This window comes from Felis catus, chromosome B2, assembly GCF_018350175.1.
Source record: "Felis catus isolate Fca126 chromosome B2, F.catus_Fca126_mat1.0, whole genome shotgun sequence".
Taxonomy (NCBI): Eukaryota; Metazoa; Chordata; class Mammalia; order Carnivora; family Felidae; genus Felis; species Felis catus.
Genome location: NC_058372.1, coordinates 68,182,303 through 68,196,948, shown reverse-complemented (window position 1 = coordinate 68,196,948; position 14,646 = coordinate 68,182,303). Strand labels below are relative to the sequence as shown.

At 35.3% G+C, this 14,646-nt stretch overlaps 1 protein-coding gene across 10 annotated transcripts in view; it reads right to left on the bottom strand.

Annotated features, from left to right (window-relative positions):
• The window catches only part of MYO6 (myosin VI), a 144,920-nt gene that overhangs the window by 29,191 nt on the left and 101,083 nt on the right, over positions 1–14,646 (bottom strand). For 8 of the 10 annotated variants that reach the window (XM_023254148.2, XM_023254147.2, XM_023254149.2 and 5 more), the window contains 5 exons: positions 13,321–13,448; positions 10,749–10,844; positions 10,299–10,472; positions 6,721–6,759; positions 4,779–4,872 (listed from right to left, as the gene is read on the bottom strand). In XM_023254148.2, the coding sequence (XP_023109916.1) occupies positions 4,779–4,872; positions 6,721–6,759; positions 10,299–10,472; positions 10,749–10,844; positions 13,321–13,448 (531 nt within the window). Of the gene's footprint in view, positions 1–4,778; positions 4,873–6,720; positions 6,760–9,859; positions 9,954–10,298; positions 10,473–10,748; positions 10,845–13,320; positions 13,449–14,646 lie in introns of those variants that run through there. The other 2 variants (XR_006597925.1, XR_006597926.1) reach the window with 2 other exon arrangements.

The window sequence follows — 14,646 nt, the reverse complement described above, 5'->3', positions numbered from 1 at the left end:
GTCCCCTAGCTTGCTCTGTAGCTGAAGACAACATATGAACTTACAAAAGTTCATTAAGAATTTCATGAAGCTTCGGGGAGCCTGGGAGGCTCGGTCGGTTGGGCACCTGACTTCGGCTCAGGTCATGATCTCACCGCTCAGGGGCTCAAGCCCCACGTCAGGCTCTGTGCTGAAAGCTCGGAGCCTGGAGCCTGCTTCCAGTTCTGTATCTCCCTCTCTCTCTGTCCCTCTCCCACTCATGCTCTGTCTCTTTCTCTCAAAAATAAATACACATTAAAAAAAAATTTTTTTTTTAAAGAATTTCATGAAGCTTAACAAATTACCAAGCCTAGGGCTGCTTTCTCAGCACTTGAAGCTAATTTACTCTAAAGACCTTTCAACACTTTAAAAAAAAAAAAAAAGTCACCAAACCAAGTACTCTTCCTTCTAGAAATGTGACTGTTGAAGGGCTTATTGGTGCAGTCTGGCTGGTTATATTCAGAATCCTCTTTGCTGCCACAGATAGGCAGCAGAGCCCCAAGGTTACAGAGGAAGAACACCTGCCTTCTCTTACCTTCCCCTACTTTGCCTTGGTGTTGGCTGATCAGAAGATAGTAACTTTAGTAAAAGAAGTCCTAAATCAATTAATTCTTCTTAAATCAGAAAAAAATAATGAAAACAGAAAGGCAATCTAGAATTCAAATCTTAAATGTCTTTATTTTACAAAGCTTCATAAGTATTTTTATTTCTACTGGTTATTGGGGTGTTTTGTTTTTTCATTTTCCTCATTACCTAGCCACATAATTAGAACCAGTTCTGTATCATTTTACTATTATTATTACTTTAAAAAAAAAGTCAAACTACTATGAATTGGTGTCATCTACTAAACTGCCAACACATCTTAGCATATTGAAATACACTGCTTAACTGAAAGATAAATCCTAGCTAAAGCATCTACAACCCCACACTCTAGCAATTTAAAAGTCTATATAGCTAAATGTAAACATGCTTGACTTGCCAGGACACCGGATGCTCATTTAGGAAATAAATGATTTATTGTATTAGTCTAAACAAACCATGAAGAGAAATTTAAATGAGAAAGGAGTCAAACTCAAAATAAAAACTATCTGAAGAAAATATCACAAAAACACATCCATATGTATGAATATGGCAGACATGAATTATTTAACATTACAGTATTTGTTAAAATTATTAACAAAAAGTCTTCACATGTGCCAGACCATGCATTTCATTCAATAAATATTTACTAAGTCTAGTATAAGCTCTGCACTGCTCAGAGGCTGGGATAAATGTGCAAGCCAAAACAGACACTGTTTCTGCCCTTGAGAGATTTACAGGTTAGAGAAAAAAATTACATGATTGCACAAATCTATATATAATTTATGGCTAAAATGAAGGTGCTCAGCACTCTTTACTCAGACCCCTCTTTCTGTTAAGGATATCAATAAAGGCTTTCACAAGGAAAGGACAATCAAGCGTAGAAATGAAAGATGAAGACAAAAGTCAGTCAAGAGCTTCTCAGAGGAAGCAGTATGTGCACAGGCCTTGTGACAGGAGGGAATATGGAGAACTTAAGGAACCAAAGGCCAGCATGACTGGAGCACAGAGAGGAGACAGAGAGTAGAGAGAGATGGAGCTAGGAACACATGGTCCAGACCTTTGGGGCCTCATAAGCTACTAGGATTTTACTCTTTCCCCTAATAATACTCAGAAGCCATTACAGCATTTTGAGCAGTAAAAAGATGTGATCAGACTTGAGTTGTAAAGCAACAATTCTGGATATATGAGAAGAACAGACGGAGCAGATGCAAGGAGAATACTTAGGAAGCTACAGCAAAAAGCCTGGTGAAAGATGGTGATAGCTTGGATTGGGAGTACTAAGACTCACTGTTTGCCAGCAGAGCAGATCTTAAATATTCTCACCACAAAAGAGAACTGGTAATTACGGGATCTGATGAGACCGTTAGCAAATGCTATAGGGATAATCATTTTACATACAGAAGTATATCAAATCAACATGTTGTACACCTTGCATTTACATTGTAAGTCAGTTATATTTTGATAAATCTGGGGGGGGGGGGGACAAAGACTATTTAGGAGGTCACATCAGGCAGTGGGGACAGAGAATACATAACTATGCTGTGCCATATGGCACCCACTAGCTACATGGTTTGCAGTTGCACTAGCCACATGTGACTATTTAAATTTTTAAAAATTAAAATTAAATTTAAAAATCAGTACCTAAGTCATACTAGCCACATGTCAAGTGCTCAACAACCAGAGGCATCTACCATATCGCACAACACAGATATAAAATATTTCTATCAACATGGAAAGTTACATCAGACAGCACTGGGAAGAGTGAGAAAGAAACAGGCCTAAACCAAAGTGTGAAAAACTCTTAACAAACACTACCCAGAGAAAAGAAGACCCTGCAGAGGAGTTGAGAATTTCCAGAAAATTAAAAAGAAAAGCAGGGGAGCACCTGGGTGGCTCAGTCTGTTAAGTGTTAGACTTCAGTTCAGGTCATGAATTTGAGCTCCAAATCAGGCTCCCTGCTGTCAGCATGAAGCCTCCTTTGGATCCTCTGTCTCCCTCTCTCTATCTGCTCCTCTCCAGCTCTGTCTCTCTCTCTCTCAAAAATAAATAAATATTAAAAATAAAAACAAAAAAAGAAAAAAAAGAAAATCAGGAACATGCTCTGATTCAGGAGCCAAGGAAAGGATACATTAATGGGCCCAATCAAGTCAAATGTCGATGTCCACTAAGATGAGGACTGAAAAAGGAATATCTGATTTAGGATCAGAGAAATCTCGGGTGACCTTATCAAGAATTATTTTGTTGTGGAGCGCTGGGTGGCTTAGTTGGTTGGGCAGCTAACTCTTGATTTCAGCTCAGGTCATGATCTCATAGTTTGTGAGTTGGGGTCCCACATCAGGCTTCGCAATGACAGCATGAAGCCTGCCTGGGGTTCTCTCTTTCCCTCTCTGCCCCTCCCTGCTCGTGTTCTTGCTCTCTCCCTCTCTCTCAAAAACAACTTGAAAAAAAGGAAAGGAAGTACTCTGTTGGACTGATCAAGGTGAAAGCTGAATTCTCTTGGGTTAGAGAGTGAGTGGAAGGCATGAAACTGAGAAAGCAAAAATAGGCTATTCTTGGACAGAAAAGGACAAACTATAGAATAAACAGTGAGGCTAGAGATAAGGAAATAGCTGGAAGGGAATGTGGGTCAGAGGAAATTAAGATTAAGACTCCACATGTTTAAATGGTAGTGAGAGAGACTACCTCAAAGGGAATGATTCAATACAAATAATCGATATTGAAGATTCAAAAGAAAGTAGGAAGGGATGATTCCAAAGAACTATAGTCTCAACTTGGAAGAGAGGCACTTCCACCTTCTTAGCAAAAGGGAAGGTTATGCAGGTAGGTAGCAGTGTTTGGTAGCACACAGGTGAAGCTTTCCATCTTCTAGTAAGAAGCTGAGGCTGTCTATTGGCAGAGGTTCAGAGATCTGGAGAGAGCAGGGTGGGTTTGCCTAAAGCTTATACAATTGTAATTTAAGAAAAAAAGTACAAAATTACAAAATACAAAAGAATATAAAAGCAGGTACAGGGCTTTCAAAGGAGCCCATCTAAATGAGGGACCCTGAAGCTTAAGTGACCCTAGCTTTATAATGAACCTGACTTTGAGAGGAGCAAAATAAGGAGTAAGAAAGACCAGAGAGCTTAAGGAAGTATCACAAATTTGAGATGGAGCAAAAGGCAAGTAGAGGACTCATGCCCTGGGAGACAGGAGGCGTAGCATGGGTGTGGAGAGAAGATGGGCATGCAGTACAGGAAAAACAGTGAGCCTTGTGCCTAAGACTTCTATGACTGAGCAAAGTTAGAAGGTGGCAGGTGAAAGGTGGAGAGTGATAGTTTAGCCAAATGCACAGAAGTTCTGCAGCAGCCAAGGGCATTGTGTTTTCATTTTTTTGTAAGCAGTGGAGTGAGAGCAAGGACACCAAAACCCACCTCCTGACCCGGCTATTTAAGGAATGAGAAATGAACTACTGCCAGCCCGAGAAGGCCTGGGTGGCTCAGTCCATTAAGTGTCTGACTCTTGATTTTGGCTCAGGTCACAATCTCAAGTTTCATAAGGTCAAGCCCTGCTTCAGCTCAGCATGAAGCACGGAGCCTGCTTGGGATTCTCTAACTCTCCCTCACTCTCTGCTCCTCTCCCACTCATGCTCTCTCACTCTCTCAAAATAAATAAATAAACTTAAAAAAAAAAAAAAAAAAAAAAAACCTACTTAAGGCACATCTAGGTTTGCAGTTAAAGAGTTTTCATAAATTTTACTTCAATACTGTAAAGTTGTTTTATTTCACAATAAACTATATCCCAATTTGCTAAAATAACTTGCTAGCCATGCTTTTCTTATAATTTAAGGAAATAGAAAATAAAAATCTTACTGTACTTAAAAACAATCAAGATAGCTGTGACTGGTTTAAAAACATTCCCAACACACATGGATATAAATTATAAAAATATGAAAATACCTAGGAGTGCCCAGGTGGCTCAGTCGGTTGAGCCTCCGACTTCCGCTCAGGTCATGCTCTCACAGTCTGTGGGTTTGAGGCCCGCGTTTGGCTCTGTGCTGACAGCTCAGAGCCTGGAGCCTGCTTCAGATTCTGTGTCTCTCTCTCTCTCTCTAACCTTCCCCCGTTCATGCCCTGTCTCTCTGTCTCAAAAATAAATAAACATTAAAAAAAATTTAAATATATATATATATATGAAAATACCTGAACATTGAAGTTGAGACAAAATCTGGGCACCTTCAAAGTGGTGGCTTGTCATCTTTAAATTAGGTTTGATACAACGAATAAAGCTTGCACCCTAGGAGAATAAAGATACTTTTTAAGACAATACAATAAGCATTCTTATTTTTCTATTTCTATGAACATCAGTAACTATCAAGCATGTTGCCATTAATATCTGAACCTCTTTTAAAATAATCACTAAAGAATCTAAAACTTAATTAGCATACTTTTAAAATTTCAAGCTTAGAATGAATTTCTGCATTATATACTAATGTTAGAAACATAGTACATTTTAGATTTGAGTACCAAAAATTGTGTTATTGTAAAAAGAAAAGTCTTTCATTGAAAAATATTTTAACATATTTAAATATAATACATTTTTCAGACTGACACATATATGATTTTATTCTACATTTAAGTATATTTATATGCTATATTTCTGTGGTAAGAAAATTTTCCTATAACAAGACAAAGTAATAAAATTATGCCTCTTAAAATTTAGACCAAAGTGGGGAAAAATAAGTCAACCTTTTTCATCATTCTGTAAGTCCCTAAGCTGCACCACTTCACATTTTAAAGTTCTGTTTGTTAAACAGCATTTTTTTAAAGGCATTCATTTAGAATCAGTTATCGGATTACGTTGAATGAGGCACAAAGAATATGGATATGTGCACAATGAACCTGTTGAGTATTAAAGTGAATATACCAAACAGCCAAATAACTGTTCCTTTTCAGAGCAGTCCCCTTAAAAAACTGAATAGTTATTTCAACAGTGATGCTCACTGCAAACACTTTCAGAACACTTTTTGGAAGTATCTTCTTATAAATCACAAAAGTACTCTCATTATTTGCCCTGTATTTGGTGTAATCTATATTTGGGCCATAAAGATAAAGGTAAAATACCCTCCTCATCAGACTTGGTTTTTAAAGACGTTTAGTTCCTAAGAGATAAATATTTGCAAACAATGAGAGTATCTGCTAATGCTTCCAAAAGCAAGTCTAACAACAAATTAAGCAATAACAGCATCAAAAGAATAAATATTTGGCTTTTCAAAATGACTACGTGAAAAGGAAGAATACCTGGTTAAGTTCTGTAGATCTGTTTAAAAAATAAGCCTCGCCTTGAATCATGCCCACACAACCCACATATCATACTTCTTTCTCTGGTAAATTTTCCATTAAAAACCAGAGTGAACTACTAACATGTCTAGTTAATTAAAAAAGGGGGGATATTGTCTCTATAACAGGACATAAAAATGTTATGTCCATTTTTTCCATGACAACACTGTCAGGCTGGAGAATGTTACTACTAGAATGATAAAATGAAAATGAATTACATGCATTATCTTTAATCTAAAAAATATATTTTCTTTCTCCACATAAATAACTAATTATTTTCACTTTTCTGAAACTACAGGATAATCTGAATTGAGTAACATTTGAGAGAATTCTGTACATTTATAAAATAATGTGACTTCCCATATACATTTGACTTTCTTCAGAACAAGCCTAACCAAAATGACAACCATTTAAAAAACTAATTTTTTTAATGAGGGAATTCAGTTTTAAATTAATTTCTAATTATTCTATGTTTACTCTGTTTATTTGAGTAATTACTAACAGTAATTTCAGAGGACTATTTAAAAACTCTGAATTTGGGGCGCCTGGGTGGCGCAGTCGGTTAAGCGTCCGACTTCAACCAGGTCATGATCTCGCGGTCCGTGAGTTCGAGCCCCGCGTCGGGCTCTGGGCTGATGGCTCAGAGCCTGGAGCCTGTTTCTGATTCTGTGTCTCCCTCTCTCTCTGCCCCTCCCCCGTTCATGCTCTGTCTCTCTCTGTCTCAAAAATAAATAAATGTTAAAAAAAAATTTTTTTTAAATAAATAAATAAATAAAAACTCTGAATTTTTTAAAATTTTACTCACAGTACTTCGAAGTTTATCCAGAAGCAGATTTAACTGTGTCTGCAGAAGAAAGCAAATCACTTTACTATTTCAAAAAGCAAAAGTACACAATGTCATAAGTTACCATTAGCTCTCCAACATTAGCATAAAATAACATGCAATAACATCAACATACAACACAGTGCAACTTAACAACTGATACATAAATTCTTTTACAGTAACATGCAGAATATATGGCTAATATGATGACAAGGACAGTAACTTATACTAGTCATACAGAACTTGTATAATTAAAAGACTGAAAATTAGCAATGCTATAAAATATACACACATACTTGCAGGCAGGATGAATGAGGGAAAAGTGTACAGGCAACAAAGGAAGTACATGAAAATGCAGGGGATGCATTCCATAACAGATCAACAGAGCTGTACTTGAATATGTAGCAAGCTGGGTGCAGTTTCTGTCACACTCCATTGAAGAATGAAGACATACTTAAAATACACACTAATGGTATTAGAAATGTTTTATATAACACTTATCATAAATGAAATTGTCCTGCCTGGCTGTCAAAACCCTCTTCGCTATTTTAAAATATTTTACATTCCAATTATTTTTAAAAGCTTGGACAATTTTCTCAAAAACAACTTGACAATGTATACTACAAGTTACTATATTTTCCTGTTTCTAATAATATTAACATTAAGTGACAGTAATTTACTCTGGTTTAATAATACATTAAAATCATGTTTTGCTTTACTTCTCTGCAAAGTAAATTATATAAAATTCTCATATCAATTTTATACTAAGATGCTTATTACACTACTTACAGAAGATAAATCCAGATGTTAATTCCTAAATTAACATTTTGGATCAATCCAATATGTTAATAATTATTATTTTTAATAATAGTCATTATTTACTAATAATATTTAATATTATTATTATTATTAATAATATTAGGTAGACTGTACTGAATACTTTCTATGAGTCAGGCACTGCTCAAAGATTTTCACAGGAATGATCAGGTTCAAACCACAAACAATTCAAATTAAGTATGTATTATCAGCCTCATTTTTCAGGCAAAAGCATTAAGGCCCAGAGGGATAAATTACTTGCCTATGATCATGGAACGAGTAACAGTAAAGCCAAGATTCCAACAGTTCATTCTCTTACACATGAAACTACAGTATACTTCAGACATCATAGGCTTAAGTTATAAAAATGGAGTAAATTTCTGATTGGATTAAAAAAAACACAGTCACACCCCACTTATCTGGTTGACTGAGTTCTGACAACTTTAATCAATCTGGACCACAAACAACTGAAAAGCAAGTACGAGAGGCACTAATTTGAAAAGAAAACAAATGTCACAAAGTCCATGCCTCTTAATCCATAGACTAAGCATGGTATTCTCCAAAAAATTGGAGATAAACTAATTCAGAAGAGAAGCAGCAAAAATAAACTTGAGAAGAGGGAAGACTGTCAATTATCAAGGAAGCAGTCAAGGACCATAAGGCATAAGGATAAACAGTTTTATGAAACTCATGCTCTATTTGTATTTTATTTTTAAGCATACAAATATTCATGTATGTAACAATAGAGTAAGACTTCCATCAAAGAGGATTGTTTTCTAAATCACTAACAGTAAAAGAGTTATGTTTCAAATAACCTGAAAATGTTACTTTTCAGCAGAGAACCTGTGGTTCTCAGAAATGATGGGTAACTGAAGTCTTACTGTAAATGCTAGCCTGTTTTCTTTTATTGCCTTACGTAACTTAAATTTAACAAGCTATTCTACTATATTTTAAATTAAGAATTACTATTAATACATCATTTCAAAGTATCTCAATACATTTTTGAAAGCTATTAGTAATATCACTCAGTTATAGTTTTTTAGCAGTTTAATGTGCGAAATACATCCTATTGAATGTAAGTAATATTTAGTCATTTCATATCTCAACATAAAAGAATACTTTAATTCAAAGAATTTTTTATTATTTTTTTTAATGTTTATTTATTTTTGAGAGAGAGAGACAGAGTGTGAGCAGGGGAGGGGCGGAGAAACAGGGAGACACAGAATCAGAAGCAGCCTCCAGGCTCCAAGCCTGGACGCGGGGTTCGAACTCACAGACTGTGAGGTCATGACCTGAGCTGAAGTCGGACGCTTAACCGACTGAGCCACCCAGGCGCCCCCTTTAATTCAAAGAATTTTAAGAATGTTTTGTTTTTATTTATACTGTCTAAAATTTTAAGTATGTTCTTACAAGCAATACTACTATAATATTACATTATGCAAATAATAATATCCACTTCATATAGGCTAATATACTATTTTATACTAATCTACTACCATGTGTCTATTCAGGAATTTCAAAATATAAAAATAAGAGAAAAAATATTGCTCAAGAGAATTAGGAACTCATAATGAATATAACTTATAACAAAGTTAAAGAATTTTTATTCAATTACTTGTAAAGTATTATAAACTTTCTCCTATATTTATATATACTTTAAAAAAATCTAGGTTTATAAACATGATTTCATTGAGATAGTTAATTAGAGCCCATTTCTATCCACAAGGGATTTCAGGAGGCTTACATTGTTGCTATTATTATAGTATTCTGATGCTTAAAGAGTTTCTAATTACATCATTTTTAATATTTAAAGTACACATAATAGAAGGCATATGCAGAGGTTTTTTGTATATACAACAATACTTTGTGAAGATGTATACAAGAGAAATTAATTCTATGTCTTTGTTCTATTTATAATTTTTTATTCATTAAACTTGTGATAGAAAAGTTTTTAAATTACCTTTTTCTATGCTAAATACTCAACAATTAAAACCAATTCGTGTTCCATTTCTAAGACACATCATGTGTCAATTCCCTGTCAGACCTCAAAGAATAAATTTTTGATCTAAAATTAATAAAACAAATGAGATGTTCTTCAATGTTAAATAAGCAGTTTGAAGGGTTTGTCACACAGAGCATTTATCTTTTACAAAGTTATCAAAAGCTTTAATCAAATTTTAGTGTAAAACACAGTGAGAGAAAACACATTGAAAATAAATTAAAAACTAAATTAATAACTTGAGACGGGCTCTTTTTAACATGGCAGCCATTCTACAAATGAGAGTCCAGGAAGGTGATCATTTACCTGAAGCCCCTGGCTGTGCCTGCTTTTCCTCTCTCAACTCAACTAGTCCTCTCTAGCCATCCCGAGCTGGACTACTCCAGCTAAAACAAAACTGCTGAATGAGGAAGGAAACAGAAAACACATGGGAAAGAGAAGGTTTGAAGGTCAACCAAACAGTAAGCAGAAGCAAGAACATTAGGAGAAGCAGGTATGAATCAGATACGTTAAGCAACAAGAAAGAACAGACTCATAAGATTTTAAGAATTTCTGTATGTTCAATTACTACACCTATTTTATGTTATTTTGTATACAAATATCAACAATGCAGGGTCTGCTCTTGCACTTCACTCATGGGATTTCTGACAGTGATCTGCATTATCCTCTGTAAAGTACAAAACAATATATTTTACTTGAAATGCACTAAAAACAAATTTTAAAATAACAAATTTAACACAAATACCTTAAACTTGTTTCCCACACTGATGAAGCTAAGTTTTCCTGCTTTTTGTTTAGTATCTTTGTTGTTGTTTGTAGATGATTCAAATAATTCTCGTATAAATTTATCCCTGGATTCACATATTAAGGATTCAAGAGACATATGTAAAGCATCATTATTTTTTTCCACAAATTGGGTCTGAAAAATAAAGCAAACAGGAATGATTCAGTCCATCCCTTGGTAATATCCCTTGATACAGCTCTGCTCAACAGAATTTCTGAGATGACAAAACTGTTCCGCATCTGCACTGTCCAACACAGTCCCCACACATGAAGTGTGGCCAGTGTACTGAGGAACTGCATTTTACATTTTATTAAATTTAAACTGAAATAACCAGATGTGGCTGGAGGTTAACATTATGTGCAGCGCAACTTCAACTTCAAATGGTTTTCTCTTAGTAAAAGTCACACTCACTGTTTCATAGCACACTGCCCCTGCAAAATGCCTGATAATGAAGCCTTCATCATCTCTGATGTTCCTATGGACTGCCAGCTTAGATTTTCTGGGTATCTGAAAAGAGTACATATATTAGTTATTAAATTATCAAAAACATATTACATAATCTCCTTAGAAAACAGCTGGGATGTGAAACACTTAAAATTACATGGGAATTTTTCACACTTCACACAATTATACTGCCTTTGAAACACCTAGTAAGCTTTAGACTACCAATGAAATGTAGCAAGTATTTGGTTATAATCTCTCAAAAAAGAAAAAATGAGTCAGACAAAAATAAACACTGTAAATATGCAAAACAATAGGCACTTTATAAAGTTAACTGCCTATGTCTAAAGTAGTGGTTCTTGACTTAACTGGTGAATTAACTGGAAAACTTTTAAACCCCCTAAAGCCCGTATCATTTACGTCAGGTGATTTGAAGGTACAACCAAGGTTGAGAAGCACTGTTCTAAAAAACATCTGAAATCAGTACTTCTCCCACTTTTAAAACTATACATCCTAACATGTTTATACAATGAGCCTGAATCTATCTGAAGAACACTGAATCATTTTAGGGCTATACTATCAGTGACAATATCTCATATTTAAAAGTTTCCAAAATGTCTTCACATAAAAGAATATATATGACCCTCAAAATAACCTAAGGATAAGAAAGACAACCTCATTTAAAAATGAAAAAACTAAGACTTTGAGAACATTACCAGGCTTTTTCTAGGTGAGAGGGATAGCAGAGCACAGAGCCTCTTCTTTGTGAGGTGATACACCAGTATAAGCCAGAACAAGGGCCCTGGAGTCAAAATGCCCAGCCTGATTCCCAAATCCACCACTTCCTTACTGTGCTACACATGACTGGTCACTTAACCTCTCTATGTACATCTCCCCATCTCTAGCATGGGCATACAAACAGGATCTACCCCAGAGATTATGAGTATTAAATAAAATAACTTAAGTAAAACCTTCAGATAACTGGCACATAGGAAGTGTTCAATAAATGGCTATTATTACTTTTATTTCCAAAGAATTACAACAAAAGTAATGGCTTATAAAAATTAGAATTTACTGTCTTGCTCTTGTTCTCTTTGAAGACAAGCAGACAAAGTCCATTCTTGATGTTTTAGCTTGTTGTCCTTGTAGTTATATGTACTATATAACTCAGGGTTCTCTGAGGCCCTGGTCACAATTTTGTTGACTAGCAATCTGTACTCTTGATAAAGCAAGCTGGTCACAACAAAGACTAGTGAACAGTGAATATATAGGACCGGATATACATCTTCAATCTTAGCAAAAGTTTTGGTGAGGATTCGTATCACTTGATTTCTATCTCCACTGAAGAGACACAGGCTCTGCATTATAAGAAATATTTAAGGACACAGAAGAACTCCAAGTCAGTGGGGCACGTGGTTGCTACATTCAGTCCCTAGAGAAGGTTATCACAACTACATCAACTTTTCAAGTAAATACATTCAACCTGTTTACCTAACACATTCTTAACTTAATGATGTAAGGAAACAAGAATACTAGTCTTCATTCAGTTCAGCTCCTGGATCCATCAAAGCAATGACTGATATACTATGGTACAATTTCAAAATAATAAACAGTATGGGAGCCATCTGCAAGTCTAAGCAGCTTTACTTTTCTTCTTTCCTCCCTTTCTTTCTTGGTTATTCTCTGTAAGATAAGGCAGCACCTATCTTCCTGGATGAAATTAACATCCGTATTTTTCTGTGCTAATTGGGCAGAAGGATGCAGCTGTCTTTGTATTACCTCAAGGGATGATGGTCGAGTGTAAAGATAAACACAGAATTAGGTGAACCCAGGAAACACTTCAATAGCCTCAGGGTCCAGCCTCATGAAGAAAGCCCTACTGTTCACTGGTATAAGGATTCAAGCACAGCTCTATGACCCAACAGCAGTTCAGGGAACCAGGTCCTCTAACCCCTTCAGAAGTGTACTTCTCATTTATTTCCACTGATCTCTGTTTTTCCCTGTAGTTAATTTTTCTACTGCTTCAGTTCTGTGTCTCTGAGTATATTTCCCATTCAAAAGTCCCTAGGAAAGAGCATCAAAATAAATTGGCTACCCATTATCTAATATGGATTGCTTGCACAAGTCAGACTCTAAGCCATAAACTTTATTACTGGTCTTACAAATGTGCAGACTGGTGGCTGTTTGTGATTCTAGATGCTAACCCCTGGAACATGATCCAGGTCACATGACAGAAGCAAAGCAAATGGTGTCCATTTTGCTAGAAGGAAGAACATAAAAATAGCAAGTAAGCCTGTTTATCCATTTTAGATAGATGAAATGTACTTTCCATCCAGCTAAAAGGGCCTTCATTAGAGAGATCATCATCATCCAAGATACACATATATAAACTAAGGGCCTATCTATAGAGGATGCTGTACTGGATAAATCATAGTTTTTCTAAGCCCCATATAATTTATTATTCTAATTACTTAATATGCAACATCTTTCTAAAGGTTTCTCTTCCCACCACAGGGTCTCAATTTTGGAATGGCAAACTCACAGTGAGTCGGAAATGTTCTTTGTGTTTCTGGTGAACTGCAGATGTAAAGTGTTGATCACTTGGCTGGGGAAGGCGATTTTCTTCATCTAAAATATCCAGTATCCCCACTAATTTTGATTCAATTAAATCTATTCCAAAAAAAGTCAAAATATGACAGGGTAAAAACATTTTAAGAATATGTGAACAACTTACTGATTATAAATTTAAAGGACTGGTCAGAAGTAATGTAACAGATGATTGTATTGTAAGTATCTTCACAGGCTATAGAAAGTAGATCGATTTTATTTCAGATTTAGCAATCTATCAGAAAGTAACATCATAAACAGGTTTCCCCCACTATGGAAAAGTTTGCTTTATGCCACTTCACTTTTACAAAAGGCCTATATTAGTACCTGCTTTCATAGAAAGAAACCCAAAAAGAATTTTCGCATTTGCAAAACGGTAACTGCTTCTCTGATTTACACTATTTTGGTTTATGAAAAGTTTCATAAAAATGTTGATAGCAGGGGAAACTAATATAGGTTCTAGAAAAACAAGTTCATAAACATATGATTAATGTAAAACCATTCCAATTTGTAAGCTTGGATGAGAAGCTAAGGAACCAAAAATTCCTCCTCTTCCATATGATATCTACATTCAAAATGAAGTAAAAGTACAGAAGCTTTTTCATGCTTAGCTTTTAAAATCTACTTTTCAATAGTGATTCAAATGCCTTCCAACAAAACTTCAGTAACAGGACATTTTTATGCTCCCTTCATGTTGTTTGAATTTCTTGCTTGTACAAAATAACTATAAAGTGCTCAAATACAGTATATAGAAACTACTAAATGGGACAGACTTCAAAAGCCATAGGATGTAAGAAGAGAAATCAAAATTCGAACTGCATTGCTCAAAGAATGATGCTTTTTAGGCAACTGGTGATGGTGAAGGGGGGGCATGCAGAACTAAACCATAAATGAGTATTTTGATAGGTGTAGAAGGATATGAAAGTGTGCTGAAAGATAAATGGCAGGGGAGGAATTCCAGCCAAGATATCAAATCACAAAATCAAAGGCACAGAGATCTGAGAAAAGCTGTGATATGTAAAGGCAGTGCTCAGTGAGCCAACTAGCATGTAAGTGCTTCGAAAAGTTGTGCCAATGTGAAGCATTATTATTATTATTATTATATTATACTATCTTGTCCAAATGTAGCATGAGTTACTGACTCCATTGTGAAACTGAGTTTGCAAAAAACAAAGTTTGACCAACAGTTGATTTTAGAGATGAGGTGGGAAAGAAAAGGAAGATTAAGCACTAGCTCAGAGGTGTTTTATCTTTACTGATA